This window comes from Crocodylus siamensis, chromosome 4, assembly GCF_052110815.1.
Source record: "Crocodylus siamensis isolate JL-2025a chromosome 4, ASM5211081v1, whole genome shotgun sequence".
NCBI lineage: Eukaryota > Metazoa > Chordata > Crocodylia > Crocodylidae > Crocodylus > Crocodylus siamensis.
The window spans coordinates 190,492,889-190,513,582 of NC_143398.1; the positions used below are offsets into that span (position 1 = coordinate 190,492,889).

The 20,694-nt window shown below is 44.4% G+C and overlaps 1 protein-coding gene and 1 long non-coding RNA gene across 3 annotated transcripts in view; one reads left to right on the plus strand and one right to left on the minus strand.

Annotated features, from left to right (window-relative positions):
- Window positions 1–3,673: 3,673 nt before the first annotated feature.
- The window catches only part of LOC149867350 (uncharacterized), an 86,705-nt gene continuing 69,684 nt past the window's right edge, over window positions 3,674–20,694 (minus strand). The window contains exons 3-4 of the long non-coding RNA XR_016442019.1: window positions 6,570–6,729; window positions 3,674–3,852 (exon numbers count right to left, since the gene is read on the minus strand). This is a non-coding gene — a long non-coding RNA (uncharacterized LOC149867350). The remainder of the gene's footprint in view (window positions 3,853–6,569; window positions 6,730–20,694) is intronic.
- STAT4 (signal transducer and activator of transcription 4) overlaps window positions 8,460–20,694 on the plus strand; it is a 78,925-nt gene continuing 66,690 nt past the window's right edge. The window contains exons 1-3 of one of the 2 annotated variants that reach the window (XM_090045224.1): window positions 8,460–8,655; window positions 12,577–12,628; window positions 15,793–15,937. In XM_090045224.1, the coding sequence (XP_089901350.1) occupies window positions 15,818–15,937 (120 nt within the window). In that variant the 5' untranslated portion in view covers window positions 8,460–8,655; window positions 12,577–12,628; window positions 15,793–15,817. The remainder of the gene's footprint in view (window positions 8,656–12,576; window positions 12,629–15,792; window positions 15,938–20,694) is intronic. The other variant, XM_090045223.1, reaches the window with a different exon arrangement.

The window sequence follows — 20,694 nt, forward strand, 5'->3', positions numbered from 1 at the left end:
ACTGGGCCTGTTCAGCCTGAAGAAGAGAAGGCTGAAAGGTGACTTGATAGCTGCCTACAAGTACCTCAGGGGGGAGCATCAAGAACTAGGAGAGCAACTATTCAGGAGGGCACTTCAAGGGAGGATGAGGACCAATGGGCATAAACTAATAGGGCATGTCCACACATGCAAGCACAAGTGCTTGCAGCAGCTCAAATAGAAGCGGTGCAAATTTGAGCCAGGGCTTTTTGCCTCAGTGCATGTGCTCGGACATGCACTTTGGTGTGGAGCAAATTGTGCCACTTGGGACAAAATAACCCTGCCTGGCTCCTCCCAGATCTGCAGCCAGGAGGAGCTAGAGCCCTGGGACAGCACCTGTGCTGTCCCCATCAGTATAAAAAGTTGCCCTGTCCTGGCCCCATCCATACAAAAAGCTGCCCTGGCAAACAGCTCAGGGCTACTTGCTCTCTGGAGCTTCTGGGACCCAGCCAATTAATACCTGGGGACACTACCCCTTGTGCCAGCTGGACTGCTGCAGCAGCATCCCAAATCCATTTTTTAAAATAACCCCAAATCCATGTTCTTCCACATTTAAAACAAAAAACCACTCTACACACACACACACACATATACATATCTAGAGAAAGAGAGAGACAGTGATAAGTTGGGTAATGCTTTATTGGTATATTTACAATGTTAAAGCAATTTGGAAGCCTACCAGTGTCTCTATCATCATGAAAAAATACATTCTAAATACCTGTGTGTTGATCTGTGCTTTTGGTTTTCTTCACACATGATGGGTGTGTTGGGGGGATGTGGTGTTTGCAGGAAGGTGGTGGAAGGGGTGTGGGAGAAGGCAGTGGGTGGATGTGGAGGGATGTGGGTTGGTCTGTGGGTAGGAGTGGGGCAATTGGTGGGAGCACTGTGGGTGTGGGGGAACTGGTGTGGGAGCTGCTCAGGAGGGGTGGGTCCCACGGCCCCCACAGGGTACAACCCCCCCCCCGACACAGCACATGGAATACCACCCTGACCCAGGATCCCAGCTCCACCCTGGAGGGCCCCAGCCCCTATCCCCCACAGGGCCCCAGCCCCCCTGCCCAGGGCCCATAACTAACCTCTAACAGCAGCAGCAGGGGGACCATGCGCCGAGCCCAGCCTGGTTCTGCCAGCCCTGGGGCTGCTCTTGCCACCCAACCAGACTGGTTGTGTGGCAGCAGGACCCGGTGCAGCACGTGGGGACCACGTGCCAGGCCCACCCGGGTCCTGGGGCCCCTCTACAGTCCAGCCAGGCTGGGCCCGGATCCCTGAGGCTCGCTAGTCTGGCTTTGCACTGGAGCAGTTCGCACAGCTCCAGGAGGCGCATGCAGGAGTGCGCCTCCCGGAGCCCTGTGACCCGCTCTGGTGCAAGGCCAGACTAGTGAGCCACATGGGGTTAGGTCAGGTCCTCACCCCCTTTCAGGTACAAGGGGCAGAGGCGGGAGCTGGCCCGGGGCCTGGCACATGCTGACAGGAGCCAGCCCAGCCCTTCCTATAGCTGCAGGACCTGGCCCGGCATGCTGGGACCATGCGGAGCCAAGCTGTGTCCTGCTGGCCCCAAGCAGCTCATGTTCCCCAGCCTGGCCCTGCACGCAAAGACCGCATGGAGCCGAGCCGGGTCCTGCCAGCCTTGGGGCTGTTCATGCCGCCCAGCTGCCAGGTGGCATGAGCAGCCCCAGGGCCAGCAGGAACCAGCTCAGGTCCATGTGGTCACTACACAACAGGCCAGGTCCTACAGCTATAGGAAGGGCCCGCTTGTGACAGGACCTGGTGCAGCACGCGGGAACCGCATGCTGTGTCAGCTCCTGTTAGCATGGGCTAGGCCCTAGAGCCAGCTCCCGCCTCTGCCCCCTGTACCTGCGGGGGGTGGTGAGGACCTGGCTCAGCCCCATGTGGCTCTCTAGTCTGGCCTTGCACCAGAGCGGGTCACAGGGCTCCTGTGCATGCCTCCTGGAGCCATGCGACCCGCTCCAGTGCAAAGCCAGACCAGCAAGCCTCAGGGATCTGGGCCAGGTCCTCACCCCTGACCTCACAGCCCCAGGGACATTCTCCCCCACTCTCCAAACCCCACTCCACATCCCCCTGCCTCCCCTCACCCCCTCAACACCCATGAATCCCCTTCCCCCCAACTTACCTCGGATAGTGCCGGGGGCAGCAGAAACACAAAATAGATGCTCTGGCCAAAACCAGAGCATCTCTTTTGGAGGACTGGCTCCGGGCATGGTGGTGAACCATGCCTTGCTCTGCTCTATTGCGGAGTGGTTTTTTTAGACCCCTGGATATCCAGGAGTCTATAACTTCCTACCCGTTCTGCAAACTTGCAGTGTGGGGAACATTTTTTCATTCCTGCACGTGCCTGTTGCCCTGCCTCAAAGGGATTTGAGGTGGGGCAACAGGCACGTGCGCACTCATCTGGACACGCCCATAGAGGGTAAATTCAGGCTGGATATAAGGAAAAACTTCTTCTCTGTAAAGGTCACCAGAATCTAGAAAGCACTCCCAGCAGAGATGATGCAGTCACCCTCCTTGAAGGTGTTCAAAAGATGAGGCTGGACAGGCACTTTGCCGAGCTCATCTGAGCCCAATACTTCCTGCCCATGGCAGGGGGCCGGACTGGATGATCGTACAGGACCCTTCCAGTTCTATGATTCTATGATTCTAAGTCTTACTCCTCCACCTGCTGAAAGGGCTCCCTCTCTCTCTCTTTTTGCTCAAACAGGAACCAGGGCTTGAGGTTAAACAGTAAAGAAGACAAAATAAACCTCAAGGGAAAGCAAATTTCAAGAGTAAAGCCTGCTAAAGGCAGGAACTGAACCAATGACTTCTGTGGTTACAAACCAACCCTCTCCCCATTGAGCCATAACATCAGGTTCTGAATCTGAATTTTGAGGGTACTTAGATGTTAAGATATTACCATACTGGGGGCCCTCTAACAATGGTGACTGTAAGAGCTCAGATGGAAATTCTCTTCTCCAGTAATAAAGTATTACTATATCAACAATTAATGGTACTTTTTTTGGTATTTCAGTGCCCCAAAATATACCTAGGATTCAACTGTAGGTATGGTCTCATGAGCATCCTAATTTCTGTGATAGGTTATGTCTTTATATACAGGGTTTGAATTATACTTTGACTCTCAGCGGGGTCTGCAAAAAAAATTAAACTGGTTCATTGATTAACAAGTTCACCTAAGTGAAGGAGCAATCCAATCAGAGACCCCCTAGGTTATTTTTCAAATCTTACAGGGGGCTCTCATCTCTTATGGGGGGGGCCTTAGGTCCCCCCCCGCCACCAAGCTCCATCTCAATTCACACCCTGTTTATATAGAAACATTTTGTATTTTTGCTACTCTATATCTCTGGATGCACATAAATAATTTGCAGCCCACTGTTACTGCTGGTAAGGAAATGTTGACCTACCTGACCAATTCAGAAAAAGAAAAGAAAAAAAAAGTTCAATATAGGTGAACAGTTACATAGTCTTTAAAAGTTATAAAATTTAATTTGGTATATAGAGCTATCTTTCTATGTATATTTTTGTTACAGTTGTGATCAGATCATCTAACAAGAAAAGTAATGGACAACAGGACACTGTTAATTACATAACATGCCTGGTTTAGCAATAAGAATACATCTGGCCTTCTATAGGATTTTCCATGTAGTATTAAAGCAGTTCAACAATCCATCTGTGAGGCAGGCCTAAATATTCTCATTTAACAGATGAGGAAACTGAAGCACAGCATGCTAAACGTATTGCCCAAGGTTGCACAGTGAGTAACAAAATCTCTTCTGTTCATACCGTGCCTTGCACAGTGGAGCTGACGGCTCTAGGAGACACCTGCAACATAAATCATATGGAATGTTTATACAATCTTTACACCATACTTGATGGCCCAGGTGCCCCCTTACAGTACTAAGTCTTATGGTATAATCACTAGCTCTGAGAGGGGAGAAAATACAAAATTGTAATTCTTTTTGCATTCTGTATTAATTTGATAAGTTGTTTAAATGAAAGCCTGTGAATTTCATTTACTACATAAAATCACTATGATAGTGACTATAAACCTCCCATTCATGACAAGCAAATATTCTCATCAGTGATTAAAATGAACAAGTTCTAAAAAGACTTGTACCTGTGGGTATATGAGGAAACCATGTAAAACTGACACTAAACACACAACAAATGAAATGTCTTGCATGTTAGCTTTATTACAGGGAAGAAACACCATTTACTGCCATTATCTGTCAGACACACTGTCATATACAAGTCTGAACACTGATGCAAGAACCAGTAATCTAGTCCAGTTAAAATCCAAATTTCCCCAGAGTACTCAGAGTGGTTACTGAATACTGAATCTCACAGGAAAAAAATTCTGATCTGAGATCTTACTAATGGAGAGCACCTTGAATATTTTACTTGATGTTTTAAAGTAGAATACCCATGATGGTGAATGGACATTTGATGTGCATGCCTACCCCTCCCACACACACACAGACAATACAAACTATCTGAGTAAGGTCCTGTAAGCAAGTCTGAGAGCAGAATTTTGCCTACAGGAAAGTAACTCATTTCTCTATCAAAAATCTCACAAATGAGATTTATGAAAATTTCATAAAGCTATTAAGTGAACTAATCTGTATGCAGTAGACATAAATAAAAAGTATCCAATTTTCAGAAGTAAACAGGGCTTTGTATAGAGATACTGAATTGTTCTCTTATCTCTTTTAAATATACCTTGCACATCTACACGTTCATTAACGCGCTTTAGGTAATGCACATTATATTTAGTACCTCCATTGTGAGAAACTATAAAAAGTTGCATTAGTCTATTTTAATGTGCATTAACTAAAGACCATGGGTTTTTGTGACACTTTAATACACATTAAAATAGGCTAATGCATATTAAAGTGCACTTGTAGATGCACCCCTTGAATGTTTATTATTAACATAAGATATGGGTCCAAACCAGAACATTCAGATATGGTTTCAAATTTCCTTAGAAATTTCAAACCAGGAGTTTTGTTTTAATCCTCTAAATAACTCATTTAAAAAATTGAATATTATCATTAAGATATAAAGCTAACACTTACTGCTAGATGGTCTAGATATAGTAAAAAAAAGTTTAAATTAACACCAGTTTTGTTTGCTTGTTTTATTCTTGCAGGTAATTCTCAGAAGTATGGTGTTAAGTGCCCTCTGCTGGCAGATTATTTTCATAGCAATCTGAAGCAGAAAGAGAACACTATTTGCAGACTGCTTTATATCTTGTGTACCCAATGCAGCAAAATATATCACCAGTTAGAATCCTCCACTTATTTAGACATATCATTTTATGTTCATGTTGCACACAGGAAAGACCCAACCAATGTTCTTTGAAGTTAATGGATCAGTTTTGTCAGTGGGCACAAAAAACAGGTTTCCCTCGCTTTATGTGGGTTCTGTATGTGAAAATTCACTCTTATGCAATGACCCTTTTTATACCAAAAATGTGTTATATGCAAAGTAAATTCACTCTTATGCAATCAGTGTGATGGAAGTCCACAATCAGCTGCTTTGTGCAGTGCATTGTGGGAGTGATGCGCACCAAAATATAGTCTCCTGTGTGGATGTGTGTTCCTTGCTTGTTGTCTGACACGTTTCTATAGTTGCCATCTGCGTTATGATAGTGCCCTGTGCTTGTGTGTACTGTCTGGTGTTGGTGAATACCAAAATCATCTTGTAAAAGTAGTAGAAATAGGTGTGGGGGTCAGTACAATGAGGTCTTGGAATGTATCTGTATTTGTTACATTGTAAAGTGGGTTCCCTTTATGCAACTTTAAGTTTTGTGCTGTTTTCCAGGAACACATGTACAGCATAAAGCAAGGGAAATCTGTACACGTGCCACTACATTGCTGTAGCAATGTGTTACTGTGATATAGCATCCGAGGGCAAAAAACCTGATGCTGCAGCTACGTGGCCATAGAGACGTACTCCCTCAGTAGGCGGCATTGCTACAGTGACGTAACCCCTAAAAAGAACCATGCGTGGCACACGTGGCATAGTACGGGCTGTTACTGTGCAACACTTCCCAAAAGGAAGTACTAAATGACAGCACAGTAACCACGGCGCCTTCAGAGCACATATAGATGTACCCACTCTTTAGACTTTACAAAGTGCCTATAAAACCAGCACAGAAGCAACATGTTGGTAAAGTACAGCAGTGTGCCTTGGACCTCAAAAGCAAGGCATACAGTGTATTTAGCAGGTGTTCCCTGGGATCCCCTGCCAGCCAGAGCTGCTACAACGTGGCTCAGTGTGCTGCAGTCCAGGCATACATGCAGACCCACACGCGGGAGCTTCCCAGGAGCCGTAAACTCCCTAGGTAATTGCTGACCCCTAGTGGCAAATGTAGACGCAGCCTCTGAGTTTCGAATGCAAACTCCTTTGGTCAGGGATTGAGGCTTATTTTAGTTTGGAAAGAAGTTATCACACGTTGGTCATTGCTAGGCAGAAATATAGATAATGATAGCCATTGCACATAAAGTTTCATAAACTGCAAACTGATATTTTCATACCTTTACTACTACTTATGAACAGATTCTTCACAAGAATATCTTGCTCGTAGCTAGTATTAACCAGCAGCTTAACTTGTGAAAGTCGTTCAATCAGCCAAGCGTGTCAAAATGTGACATTTGACTGACCAGCCTTTGGACTAGGAGAGATCATCTTGCCCAACTGAAAAACAGGAAAATTCTATTAGGATGTACAGTCTCCTTGTATGTTGATAGCAGATCGGTGGAAATTAAAAGGAAATGTAGCTTTCCACCCAGACTCATATTTTGTTTTATAGATAAAAGTGTTATGATAATAAATAGACTCTCAACTTTTTCGTTTCTGGATTCTTTTACTTGTTGGTATTTTTTCTGATGAAAATTGGAATTTCCCCCAAAACCAATTCTTTACAAATCACTTTCAACGTCTTAACAATTTTCCTTTTTTTTTTTTTTTTCCTTTTTGCTAAGGTTTCTGCCACTGGTATTTTGAATCCAATTTCTTACTGAAAGGGTGTTGAGATGATAACGTTATTGTTGCAGCTGTCAGAAATAAAAATACTCAGCAGCGATCTCAAACATTATTTCGATAAAAAAAATAAAAGGTAGCTGCCATTTTTACAAAGCCCTGGAACATATGTCCAGTTTGAAACCTGCAAAATGGAGCCAGCAGCAAGAATACCAGAAATTCCTGTAAAATCTTTTGTTCCCCAATTATTTCCAAGAAGATACGTTCACTTGCCAGCCTCCTGACTGAATTGCCAACAATGGTAAAACCTTTCACCAGCTGATGCCTGGCTGAGGCACAGTAGTTTGCTGGCTATAGTAGGTACCAGTAGAGGGGGACAAAAGAATCCACTTTGGATGCGCTTAGCCTTTGGAGGAAGGCAGCAGTCCTTAACCTTTCAGACTGGAGGCCGCCCTTGGAAAATGCTAGCTCTTGGTTTTGAATCGTTTTTCTGACTGCAGAAAAATAGGAGAGGGGTTCTTCTGTGGCAGAGCTCAACAAGACCACAGCAAGTGGATTCCTATTTGAATCTCTTGGGGTGTGTCTACACATGCACTTTTACTGCACAGTAACTGAAATTACTGTGCAGTATGGGCACATGTCTACACGTGCATGCCCATATTGCACAGGAAATATGGTGACTTCTGCCAACTTGAGTGCAAATGTGATACCTGTGTCATGCAAGTATAACATATGCCTGATGTGTTACTGCACAGTAATGCTCTTGTATAGATTGATAGGTTGCAGGCTAGAAAGGACCTCGGAAGATCATCGGGCCCGCCCCCTACACCAGGCAGGAAACACAAGTGGGGTCAGGTGACCCCAGCAAGGTGACAGTCCAGTCTCCTTTGGAAGATTTCCAGGGTAGGCGACTGCACCACCTCTGGAGGGAGCTGATTCCAGTCTAGGCACCTTGGCTGTGAAGAACTGCAGTCTGGACACCCAGTAATGCTGTGCGCGTGTGGACTGACTTAGATGTGGGACCATAATCCCAAATCTGTCCGCACCACGGGCGACTGATACCTCCCGAGTCGAGGGGGGGGACCAGATCCCTGATGGGGGAGGGGGAGGCGCTTCCAGGGGGTGCGCGGCCGATCTCGGAGGGTCCCCAATGGTCCACGCACAGTGTGAATGTGCCTTAAGCCTGCACATGGCAACCCCAGCCTATTCTTGCGCGCGGCGCAGGAACTTTAAGCCGGTGTAAAGGCACTTGTACACAAGCCCTGGGTTTAACTCATCACCTCGAGAAAGGCTCCCGCGGCGCCGCAGGGTGCAGGGGCGCTGGGCTCAGGAGAGCGGCCCCGCAGCCCCCGAGAGGCACGTACTCCCCACGAGCCAGGAGGAGCCCGGCCTTCGCCCCGCGTCGGGCTCCCGGCTGAGACGGGAGGGGAAGGCGCAGAGGCGGGCTTTCCCCGGGGCCGGCGAGGTGGGGGAGCCCCGGGGAGCGGGGCCGGGGCAGGAAGGGCAGGCTCCGGCACTGACGCACAGGAAAGCCGCGGCGGCGGCGCCGGCAGCATAAAGTGCGCGGCGCGGGCGGGCGCGGAGCGGAGCGCAGGGAGTCCGCGTCGCGCCGCTGGGGTCCGCTCGGACCCGCCCGGACAGGCAAGTGCGGGGCGCGGCGGGCACCGACCTCGCTGGCCCGGGCCAGGGGCAGCTCCGCGGAGGCGCGGGGCAGCCCGTCGCGTGCCCCAGCCGGGGGCCCGGAGCGGGCGGAGGGCGGGTGCGGAGCCGCCCTGACGGGGGACGCGGCGGGGGGCCGGGGCGGGCGCGGCTCGGAGCCCGGCGGCGTCGGGGATGGGGGGGACGCGACGCGCACGTGTCGGCGGAGCCCTGAGGCGCGGGGAGGCCCCGGCGGCAGTCCTGAGCGGGGGTGCTCGGGGTGGGAGCCCGCCTTGCCCCAAGCGGGCCTTCACGAGGAGTCACTGCAGGGTGGACGGACAGGAGCAGAGAGAAAGAAACGGTCTCAAGCTGCAGCAAGGGCAGATTAGGTTAGACATCAGGATGGTCTATGATTCAGATGGATGGATGGACAGGGAGATGATAGGCAGAAATGTTGCAACCACCTGCGTGTGACATCCTCAGAACCAGCACATTTTGAAGCCAGGCAGTTTTCCTGGAACATATTGAAAATATAGTGCTCTGCAAGATTTTTTTATCCCTAGAAATAGTTCAAAATTTGTAGCCATGTTCAGTTTGTACTATACACCACGTAAATAAGAAACAGTTTGAGAGTCATATGCACACAATGTAAACAAGTTTGCAATGTAAGGCAACCATGTATATATTGTGCTTTAAGGTAATAATAAAAGTAAACTGCGTATGTTCAGTGGTTTTGATGTTTAGTCTTAGCTTCCTTGGAAACAAACAAAAAAATAAAAACAAAAAAAATTGAGAAGCTAAAATATTTTATGGGTATGAGTTTGACCAAGTCAGTGCTTCAAGTTGTTTTTCAATTTCTGTTTCCCAACAAAAGAACATGGCAGTCAGTCTACTTAAATGGTTTATTTCATGACTGAAAAAGAAATGGAAAACACCATGATTTGTATTGGTTAGTTTGAGCTAGATTGTACTAGATAGAAATTTTTAAGATTTGGCTAGACAAAGTCTTGGCTGGCATGATCTAGCTGGGGATGGTGCTGCTTTGAGCAGGGGGTTGGACTAGATGACCTCCTGAGGTCCCTTCCAACCCTAACATTCTAAGCCTCTGTGCTATGCTACCAAAATCCCGTTTAAAAATAAAAGTCCTTGCCCTGCAGGTATTTATTTATTGAGGCAAATACATGTAAATAGAATCCTAGAAAAATTTACACCTGAGCAAAATATAGCCTTCCTTCCCTAGGCTTCATTGTGTGTTCTTGATGTGTCTGCAACTCCAGAACTCCCAAACATTAAACTCCATTAACATTTTCTACGCAAAACACTCACTGAAAGTGACTCAGTATATAAATCCCAGGACTTCCCTGAGCAAGTATGACAAAATCAGTGGGGTTAAGACTGAAATTGGCTCTTTGTATGTATCTTTGAGTGCTGAGTTTTCTGCAAACTGCAAAATTATCAGTTCACCTGTAAAGAGAATGACATACCTTCATATCTAATTCTTCCTGGACCATTTCAAGGAAACAAAAGTGAATGAGGGACTATTTTCTCTTTCGCTAAGTAAAAGTAATGTAAGAAGGAGAAAAGGAATTAAAAATTAGGATGTCATTCAGAAATTATATTCCTGGGAAGTTTTTATAAAATAGAATTATAATGCAGTTTCAGAGGACTTTGTATATTGAAGTAAATGCATAATTATTTACCAACTTAAGAAAAATCACCAAAAACCATCCTTGCCTGTCACATTTTCTGAACCATTACAACACTCCAACTTAAGAGAACAGCCCATCAACTTAAGAGAACCAGATAGTATCTATTTCACAAATATTATCTGATTTTATTATCTGAGCACATTTTGACCCTTAATCATTTTTTTTCTGGGGCATACTCCCTAGTGATGTTATATACTGCATTCAATAACTCACATACACAGGGACAAATTATGAAGACTTTTCAGAGAAAAAGCTACCAGCAACCTTCTGTGTTGCCTGGGTAACTACTCAAGACTCAAGTACATATATAAGTACTTCAGCTTATACAGTGCCCCTCTTAGGCTCAAAGAAAATTAAACATGGATAGTCACAAGACTAAAAAAGCAAGGTCAGTACTTCAAAATTGTGACATTATGCCATGGTGATTCAAAACTGAAAAAAAATGAATATTTGGTTAAAGTCAACATTTCCTTGCAAAAAAAATAATCTGATGAGCCCTTATTTTATCGAGGAAACATTTCCATGTGAATATTTCAACAAGTATAATGTTTATACACATATGTAAAAGGGACCAAATCTCTGGTTGAGGCTTTCATTTATTAAATACATTTAATTAATAAATACTAACAACAAGAGACGAAGGTCAAGGCAGTGACGTTTTGTTTCTTTTTTCCCCTCCTTCACTCGTTTAGTTTGAAGCATTCAAAACTAATGCATACTTTGCTTATAATTTTCTTCAAAAATAAATTCATGTTCTTTCAAAAAAGTAAATATAAGTCTGATATCTCAAATCAACTTGTCCTTTGTACCAGAGGGATACCAAAGATACCAAGATACCATGCCTGACTTCTAGGTTTCTTTTGTTCTGCAGCCCCCACCGCAGGAGGCTTAGCAGGGGTAAAGATGAATGATAGGCAGAAGCAGTAGCTGAAGCAGGATGCTAGCTGCAGCAATTTAGTGCAGCCCCAAGCACTGCTAACATGCATCCAATCAAGGAGGCATAGTCAGTCAGCTAGTCACAGCTCCCACTCCAATCTGCCTGGCAAAGGTTGGATCTAGTATTCAGATCTGGCCCAGTATTTATAACCATGACTCTGTAGTATTTTCCAAAACTCTATTACTAGAGTTTTGTCGCAGATTATAACCATAATAATAATTATCACAATCCTGCACTTAAAAAGTGTTGGAGATCAGTATAAGTTTTGCCTGAGTAAGGAATGAAAGTGTAGGTCTGATATATGTGTCCTGGTCCTACATCAAGGGTTATCCCATATTCTTTGTATTTAGTTATCGTTCCAGAACTACTTTTACCAGACACATAGCCACAATCCTGTAAAAATGTAGAGTGCAAAATTCCAAACTGAAAGCCCCACAGGTAAGGTAAAATTAGAGACACCTAGTTTAGATATAAACTTTCTGATTTCTATCCATGTCTTCATCCCTTTTATTTCATTCCTTTTATTCTGTATTGATTTACGGTTCCTAGGTTGGTTCCCAAAGCACACAAAGTGTCATAGTAGTTAAAGAGATAAATAACTTCATGTGATGGGCTAGGATATAGCCCACCAGCAAAGAAAATGAGGGGGCTACATAGTAATTATAAATAAAATACTATTAAATATACAATACACAATGAGAGCAGTATAAATTAATTAAATTGTGTAGTAGGGTTGGAGTATTGTTGTAACCCGGCTGACCCAGAAAAATGTGCAAGAAGCAAGGGTTTCTCTCCCAACTATACAACTGGTCTAATAAAATATATCACAAAAAAACACTTTGCCTCATAAATTATTCAAACTAGCAGGTGCAACTACCTAGCTGCTTACTAAAATTCTGTTAAGAATGATCATTTCTAAGTTTAAAATATAATTTTGCTATTTAAACTACAGTACTTTCCTGAAATGGACTTTCTATTTAAAAGAAAGATTACCTTCTACTTTCTTTACAAGTTTTCATACACTGACTTATAAATGCAGAAAGCCATTTACAATAAAGAGGAAACTATGGTTGTGGAACCACAAAAAATTGGCAGGAATGCCCAGGCAGGGATAACACCAAAAAATACTTCTAACTCTTATTTAACTGACTAACTGATTGTTTTGAGCTGACAGCATCCTCTGAAAGGAGGGAAGTGAGAAGTAGGCAGCATGTATTCTGAAAACAAAAGACTTAAATGTATATTTAACATTAACCCTTTTTGCTGTTTCTTATATAGTATGTCCCAGTGGAGTCAAGTCCAGCAGCTGGAAATAAAATTTCTGGAGCAGGTAGACCAGTTCTATGATAGGGCGTGTCCACACATGCAAGCACGTGCACTTGCAGCAGCTCAAATAGAAGCAGTGCAAATTTGAGCCGGGGCTTTTTGCCTCAGCGCACATGCTTCAGACATGCACTTTGCTGAGGAGCAAATTGTGCCACTTGGGGCAAAATAACCCTGCCTGGCTCCTCCCAGATCTGCAGCCAGGGGGAGCCAGAACCCGGGGCCAGTACCTGTGTTGTCCCCATCAATATAAAAAGCCACCCTGGCAAGTAGCTCAGGGCTAGCTCTCAGGAGCTTCTGGGGCCCAGCCAATTGGTACCTGGGGACACTACCCCTTGTGCCAGCTGGACTGCTAAAGCAGCCCTGAGAGTTCCCTGCACGCTCTACCCACTGCAGCAGTCTGGCAGTGGGGGCTGCTGCCTGGCTGTGACCTGCTGCCCACCTGCCAGACCCGGATGGGGACTGCAGAGCCATAGAGGCATCTGCCCCTCTGGGCCAGGCCAGTTGGCCTCTGTGCAGCACTACTGCCATGTGTGCCCCTGCCCAGCCATCTGGGCAGCTATCGCCCAGAAGATGTTCCAGGTGTGGTGGCCTGCTTTGAACTGTCAAAGCATGATCCTCCTGGCTTCATTTGGCCAGGAGGTCAGCCACAGCCAGCTGGGTCCAAGGTGCCAGCTCTGAGCAGGCAGGGTCCTGCCACTGGCCTCCCTAGCAGGAATTCTGGTGTTCCCTATTGGAAAACTGAAAAATCCCTGATAAAAAAATCCCAAAGTCACTCTGTAAAATACCCCAAAATCCATGTTCCTCCACAAGTAAAACAAAAGACCACTATAAGAGAGAGAGTGAGACAGAGACAGCGATCAGTTGGGCAATGTTTTATTGATATATCTACAGTATTAAAGCAATATGGAAGCCTCTCTTATAATAATAATAAAGTGAACTCTAAATACATGTTTCATGAATTCATGAATATATATTTTGCTGCCCTCCCACAGGGGCTATGGCCCCCCCAACAGGGGATTCAGGCCACCCCAACATACAGCCCCCCAACAGGGGTTATGGCCCCCCAACAGGGGGCAGTCCCCACACAGGGCCCCCACACTACAGCCCCCCAACCCCCTGCAAGGCCCACATGCCCCACCCCACCCCCCCAATTGCTGCCCCACCTGGCCCCATCCCCTGCCAGCTGCTCCAGCCCCCCAATGGCTGCCTCCCAGCCCCACCTCCCGCTTCCCCAGACCCCCAATGGCTGCCCTGCCTGACCCCACCCCCACTTGCACCCCAGGCCCCCATGGCTCCCCCCAACTCCAGGCACCCTCACTTTAAAAAAAAGAAAAAAAAGGGAAAAAAAGCCTCTACTTACCCTAGAAGCAGGGGTGGGGGGCGCTCTGGGGCTTCCTGGCAGAGCCCCCCCAGGCAGCACAGGGCAGCGGGGGACAGGAGGTCCCAGGCTGGGGCTGTCTCTCTTCCTGCAGTGTGTGGGCAGGGCCCCAGTGACACAGACAGCAGCCAACTGCCAGTAAGTGCCGGGGTTTTTTTCTTTTGTTTTTTCAAAACTATGGGGATGCTGGGGTGGGGAGGCAGGAATTGGGGCCTCGGGGGGGCAGGCAGGGGGGGCAGCCAGTCAGGGAAGTGATGGGGGAGTCTGGGGGGCAGGCAGGGGGAGGAGCATGCAGGAAATGATCAGGGGTTTGGGGGGCAGCCAGGGGGAGGGGCTGGGCAGGGAAGTGATTGGGTCCTGGGATGGGCAGATGTGGGGCCGGGCAGGGCTGGGTCAGGGGGGCTGGGGGAGCAGGCGGGGCCAGTGGGGTCCCCCCATAGTCCCCTCCTCCAGCTTCCCCTCCCCAACCCCTTACTTACGGCACTAGAGCCCTGGTGCTGAATGTGCTGTCTGGCAGGCCACATTTCAGCACCAGGTGAGGGTCAACCATAGAGACACTCTGGCAGCCACAGCGTCTCCGTGGAGGACCCAGTCTGCCTCAGGGCATGGCCTGGGACCGTGTCCTGCCTGGCTTTTTTAAACTGTTTTTTTTAGACCCCTGGATAGGGGTCTAATTTTCTCCCTATGCTGCCAGTTTGCAGCGCAGGAAACATTTTTTCATTCCCGTATGTGCCTCTTGCCCCATCTCAAAGGGGTTTGAGATGGGGCAAGAGACACATGCGTGCTCGTCTGGACGCACCCATAGAAACAGATTTCTAATGCACTTGCTTATGAATGTTGCAAACACATCCTATCCACATGTTTTAGTAATGTATTAATTAAAAGATTACATGCTATCTGTCTGGATCAGAAGGGGTTTATCTAAACCAGAGGTGCCAAACTTGCCTCTCCTCATGGGCTAGATCTGGTCTGCAGGCCAGATACAGATGTGGCACAGCGAACAGCAATAGACAGTAGTAACACAGCAGTTTAGAACATTAATGATATGTCAAAATTGTATGCATGGAAGAAAATGATTCTAGGCTATTTTATCAGTTTTGAATTAAAGCTTGAAGTTGTTTCATTTCTTTTCCCCCCCTTGCTTAATAAAGAACTAAGCAATTTTTCCCCAAAATCTTTTGTCTGGAGAAAAGTAGAGTTTTGGGGCAGCCAAAACTATTTGCAAATTTGGGTTATATTTGGTGAATACTTTCAGTTGTGAAGAAATAAAAAATAAACATCAAAAGAGTTAATTTGAGGGTTCATTCTTAAAATGAGATATTTAAATTTTTCAGGCTGTACTCACAAAGGGACAGAGGTGCCATTTACAAAAGTGGTGAGAATTAAAAAGAGGAACCTTTGATTTTGTGGTTGGGGCACTCATGAGGGATGCAAAAGATATCAATTCCGTACCCCCTCTGCTTCATTTGGAGCAGGGATTAAAGTGAAGTCTCCTACCTGCCAAGAAATCTTCCTAACCAGCAAGATACATTCTAGGATGGATCATTCTGAATCTCTCCTGCTGAAGCTGTTCCATGTAGCTTAACTATTCAGTGGAGCAGAGATTGGAACCTAGTTTGTCCTCCCTCTCAAATGAGGGTTATAACCACCAAGCTACAGAATCATTCTCTCTCTCTCACTCTCTCTGCTCAATATAAATTAACAAACCAAAAAAGTTATTTAATGAGTGACGTTTATCATGAATTTTTGTTCATTTGCAAGTATGCTTCATATTAATTTTTATTGCATAGGGAGGCTGCCTCCAACAATGAACCAATGGCAACAATCCTCTTGCAGAACTTGTTAATACAAGTGGAAGAACAATTAGACCGCGTTTCACAAGAAAAGAACCTCTTGTTGATACACAACCTGAAAAGAATCAGGAAGCTGCTTCAGGTAGGATTACTGTTTCAGAATTCACCTTAGATAAGTATGTATTTTGTTACTGGCTTCAGCAGGCAAAATCCAGCTTCTACTGAATTCAGTTCAGTTCTGTTCAGGGTCTAAAATGTGGTCACCAGCTTCTACTGAATTCAGTTCAGTTCTGTTCAGGGTCTAAAATGTGGTCATCACTGTACTTCACACCTATTAAATGTTCAGATCCTAAAAGCAGTAAACAGAATTAAAAGTAGATATTATCTTGCTTTGGGTTATATTTATGAACAAACATTATGGCTTCAATGGAAATTGTTCAGATTTAACAACAGAAACTGGAATTAAAAAATCTGAAATTCAGTTGGGTCTCAGTTTTTGCATGTGTAGTTTTACAATCTTGGTTAATTATAGGACAGATTATTAATAAACTTGTTATTTACCTGATTTGTAGGGACAAACAAGTAGATATTCAACTATGACTGACTGTACCCACAATTCACTGTAGGCACCAAAATGCAGACCTGATTATTCTCTTTTGAAAAAACTGCAGCCCAAATGCAGGGACTGTGTAAGTCCAGCTCTGTAGCTCAATTTTTATTTAATGTTTATCTGGAAGTTGTCATCATCTTTTTCTTTTCTTTCAGAAGCTTTTCCAACAAGCTTTTTCATGATGATAGTTCTTTTTATTAGCTGAAAGTTTATAAAGCATTGTCTATTAGTGTTTAAGTTGTGAATCCTCTGAGAGTGATATGATTTAGTCATTTACTTCCTGTTATTGTTTCTTCTACACAAAACCAATATATGCCTGAGTTTTATAAAATATATTTTCCCCTCTTGTTTAATGTGGTATATTTTCTGTAAGTATTGCAAGAACAATTATAATTATCTTAAATGTACTGCTGTAGAAAATGTTAACAATTGTTTCATTGGCAGTTGCATATTTCTCTGTTATTTTTTATTATTGGCAATAGCCTCTTAGAAATCTAACATTTCCATTCCTTCCTATTCTTCCTCTTGCAGAGGAAAATACCATCTCATACAACTTGAAACTAGTCACTTTTTGTTTCTTTCCTACTTCAACTACCACCTTCATTTCAGTATAGTTCAAACAACAAATTTAGTTAATTGCTTCTTCAGGATAAGCCGAGATGTTCATCTGATCTTGGTTTTAAGACATACAGCTGTCATGAGGTGGAGATAGATCCCATGCATTTGATAAGAAGTACTACCAAATGCCAGAAAGATAACCAGCTCTAAACAAGCATGCATCCTAGAAAGTCTGTGAACTTTCATGCATGTGCATGCACATGTGTGAACATCTGTAAGGGGCAACAAGGTCAGGATGGTCAAGTGAAGCAAACCAGGTCAGGGGTTACTGAAGTGTAAGCCAAGATTAAGCTGGGTGTTAGCCTGGGTCCAAGATATCAAACCAAAGGACAAAATGAGGTACTAGTCAGGACAAGCACTTCATTCAGGTCAAAAGGACCAAGATAGGAACAGCAACAGGAACAATCATGAATAAGCAGTCACAAACTAGAGTTTCAGAGCATAGAGTCAAGTTCAGGGTTCAGAGGGGACTGAGCCCCCCATAAGAGACAAGAGGCCCCCCATAAAAGACAAGAGCCCCTGGCTTGCCCTGCACCTTTCTAAGCAGCTCAGGCAGTGGCTCCTTCCAGCTGCCACCACTGCAGACCCTTCCCAGGAGTAGGAGTATAATTCAAACCCTGGTCAAGTTTAGTAGTTCCAAGCAGGCCAGAAGCACAAAAATGAGGTCCATTGCCCACATAGCTTTCCTGCTGTCTGATCTGAGCTTATATGGCCAGTATGGGTGGGCCTTCTCTCTGAGGGATAACTCAGCTTGATTGTCTGATTACCTCTAGCTGGGGCCTGGGACTGGCTCAGCCCCAGTTAGTCCCTGGTTTATTACAGTGTTTTATTAACAGCCTTTTCATATATCCAGAATGTAGGATGAATCCTTTTGGTCCTGGAGGATATTTTACACAAATAATGTGCTGTGCTTCCTGGGAAGTGCAACACAGCACATACCAAAGAAAGGAGGCAAAGGAGTTTTAAGCCATTTTTGTCCCATCTGTGTTCTCAGCTGGCCAGGGTCTGAATAGAACTCAGAATAAATTACAACACTTAAGGAGTTCTATAACCCAGTGCTGAAAACATTCTCCCCTGGCTCCTTCTAGCTCCATTACAGCCCAGTATATATAAAAGCAGCAGGTAGAATTGACACCAGAATGCCTTTCTTTCTCCTACACAACAACTAGTAATAGACTGCATAGTGGCTTGGGAATTCCTGCTGAACCCAATACAGTAAAATAAGGAGGCCACTGTTTTACTTTATAGCTGGCATTACTCCAAAAAAATGTTGCACAAGTCACGATGTGCTCTGAGTAGTTCTCTATATCCCTGCACCAAATTAAATTCTAAGATCCTGATTCTACAAGCTGCTCTAGGCAGAAAATCTTTGTGTGAAGCTCTGTTGGCTTCAAACATTTGTAGAGTTGGGATTTGAAGGATTTCCTTAATAGGAAATAAATGATGCTAGCATTGTATTGCATCTTAAAAATGATCTCAGTTTTGACCTTTGTGATAAAATATGTTCAGTTGGGGAAAAGCATCAGGTCTGTCAACTACTAATAATGTTGGACTTTCTCAGTAATAGGGTAACTTAATAAAAAGCTACTTATATAGTTTCACAATAAATAAGTCAATCCCAAGTTCTTAATTGCACTTTCACTATTAGAGCATTTGTCTGATTTCTTTGTCTGATTTCTTTTGTGGCCTTTAATACTAAAAGTCACAGTCTGTCTGATTTTTAGAGTCATTTCTGTTGGCTGGAGAAGAACATATTTCTTGCAATATACCATATTTTTAAAAAAGCAAATAGCTTATAGCACTTTTTTTTTAACTATAACAAACATTTCTTCATGCAATGAGACTTTTGTTTTATGTGACCAGCCTTGTAATATATAGGAAAAAAAATATTCTGCTTACAGCTTCAAACTAAATACAGGACAGAACTCTGGAGTCCTGATCCTTGGTTCAAGTTAAGACCAGACACAAAACACATTAACTTGAACCTTACAACCAGAGGACAGCGGCCATTGGCCATGCCCTGTCATTTCTCAAAATAATGCCCCCTGTGCTGGTGGGATTGGATCAGGATCATAGGTTATAGAACTGGAAAAAGGTTGAGTTCTTAATCAGAAAAGAAAATATATTTGTATATACTGTGTATATTTGTATAAATATATTTATATATATATTCTAATATTATAAAAGCCTAAGTCTGTCTGTCTGTCTGTCCGTAATACTTTATTTGCACTCTGACTGGCTGATGGAAACAGCCAATCACAGTGCTCCAAGCGTGGGGGAGCGCCACCATGATTCCACAGCATTGGCCGCAGCTCCCCCACTCCACTCCCTGCAAGCCGCACCAAGGACCGGACAGAGGGTGGGGGAGCTGGGCCAGCAGCACTGGCCTCGGCTTCCCTACCCCACTCCCTGCAAGAGGCAAAAGAGTGGCAGCATGAGGCATTAGGTGGTGGCACCCCATTCCAGCCCCCTCCCCCCCCATCATTCTTGATGGGCAATTGGCTAGTGTGTGTGTGTGTGTGTGTGTGTGATGTATAAAATCTCCTTTCTGGTGACTGTACAGTATTGATCTACTCTTCTCTGAAGGTTAGTTGCCAATAGCCCCTTTGGCTGTGTTTGGCTCTAATGCAAGGTTTCTTTGAAATTTCTCAGTTCACTCCTCTTCCTTCCCCTCTACACCACATAAGCATAAAAACAAGAAGCTAACCAACCTCAACACATGATCTGAAAGTGTTGTTTATTTATAGTTTTAAGTAGACATGCTACAGCTTTAAAAAATACTTTGACAAGTTTGATGAGTCTGGAAGCTATAATTTGTCTTCAGGTAAATAAAATATGACTAGGGATCCTAGGCAATATAATAAGATAGTAAATAACTGTATGTTCAAAGGCTACAGCAGCCTACAGCATTCAATGCAACATTTCTGAGAGGAGCCAGATAGAAAAATTAAGTGAGACTAATGTTTTATTGAAACCTGCCCCCCCCCCCAAATATGGATTTTTCTTCCTTTTTCTTACCAGTTCTAACTGAGTGACCCCCATAACAGAGTGTACTCACTGTTTCTTCTTTACCTCATGTACAATCACAGAATTACAATGTAACTGGGATTATGGAGCCATGGTAGGATTTTTCACATTACCAGAATACTGTTAGGGATGGACATAATTATTCAGGAAGGACAAACACAGCAAAAAGGTATTGCCATATACAGGGTGTTTATAAAGTTGTTGTGCAACTTTAAACTTTAATAGGTTTGGGTCTACACATGATAGAAGCAAACTGTGAATGGCAATTGAAAGCAGAATTCTTTAAGTTTTAACACACCACAGCTCAAATGTCTAGACTTCAACATAACCACCATCTTTCGTGATACATCATCGTTCAATCTGATTTTCCAACTCATTTTGAAAATTATTTTTATTTTCAGTTACGGGGTCTGAAATAAAATGGAAAAAAATGTTATGCTTACACTATGATAAAAAACTTAATAAATTATGCTTTCAGTCGCTGTTTACAGTTTGCTTCTATCATGTGTATATCCAAAGTTATTAAAGTTGCACAAGGACTTTATAAATATCTTGTATATAAAGAAGATGTATAAAAGTGTCTGAGGTGCAGAACAAAGTAGAAGATATGCCTGTTGATAGCCTCTGGATAAAGATCAGAGGGA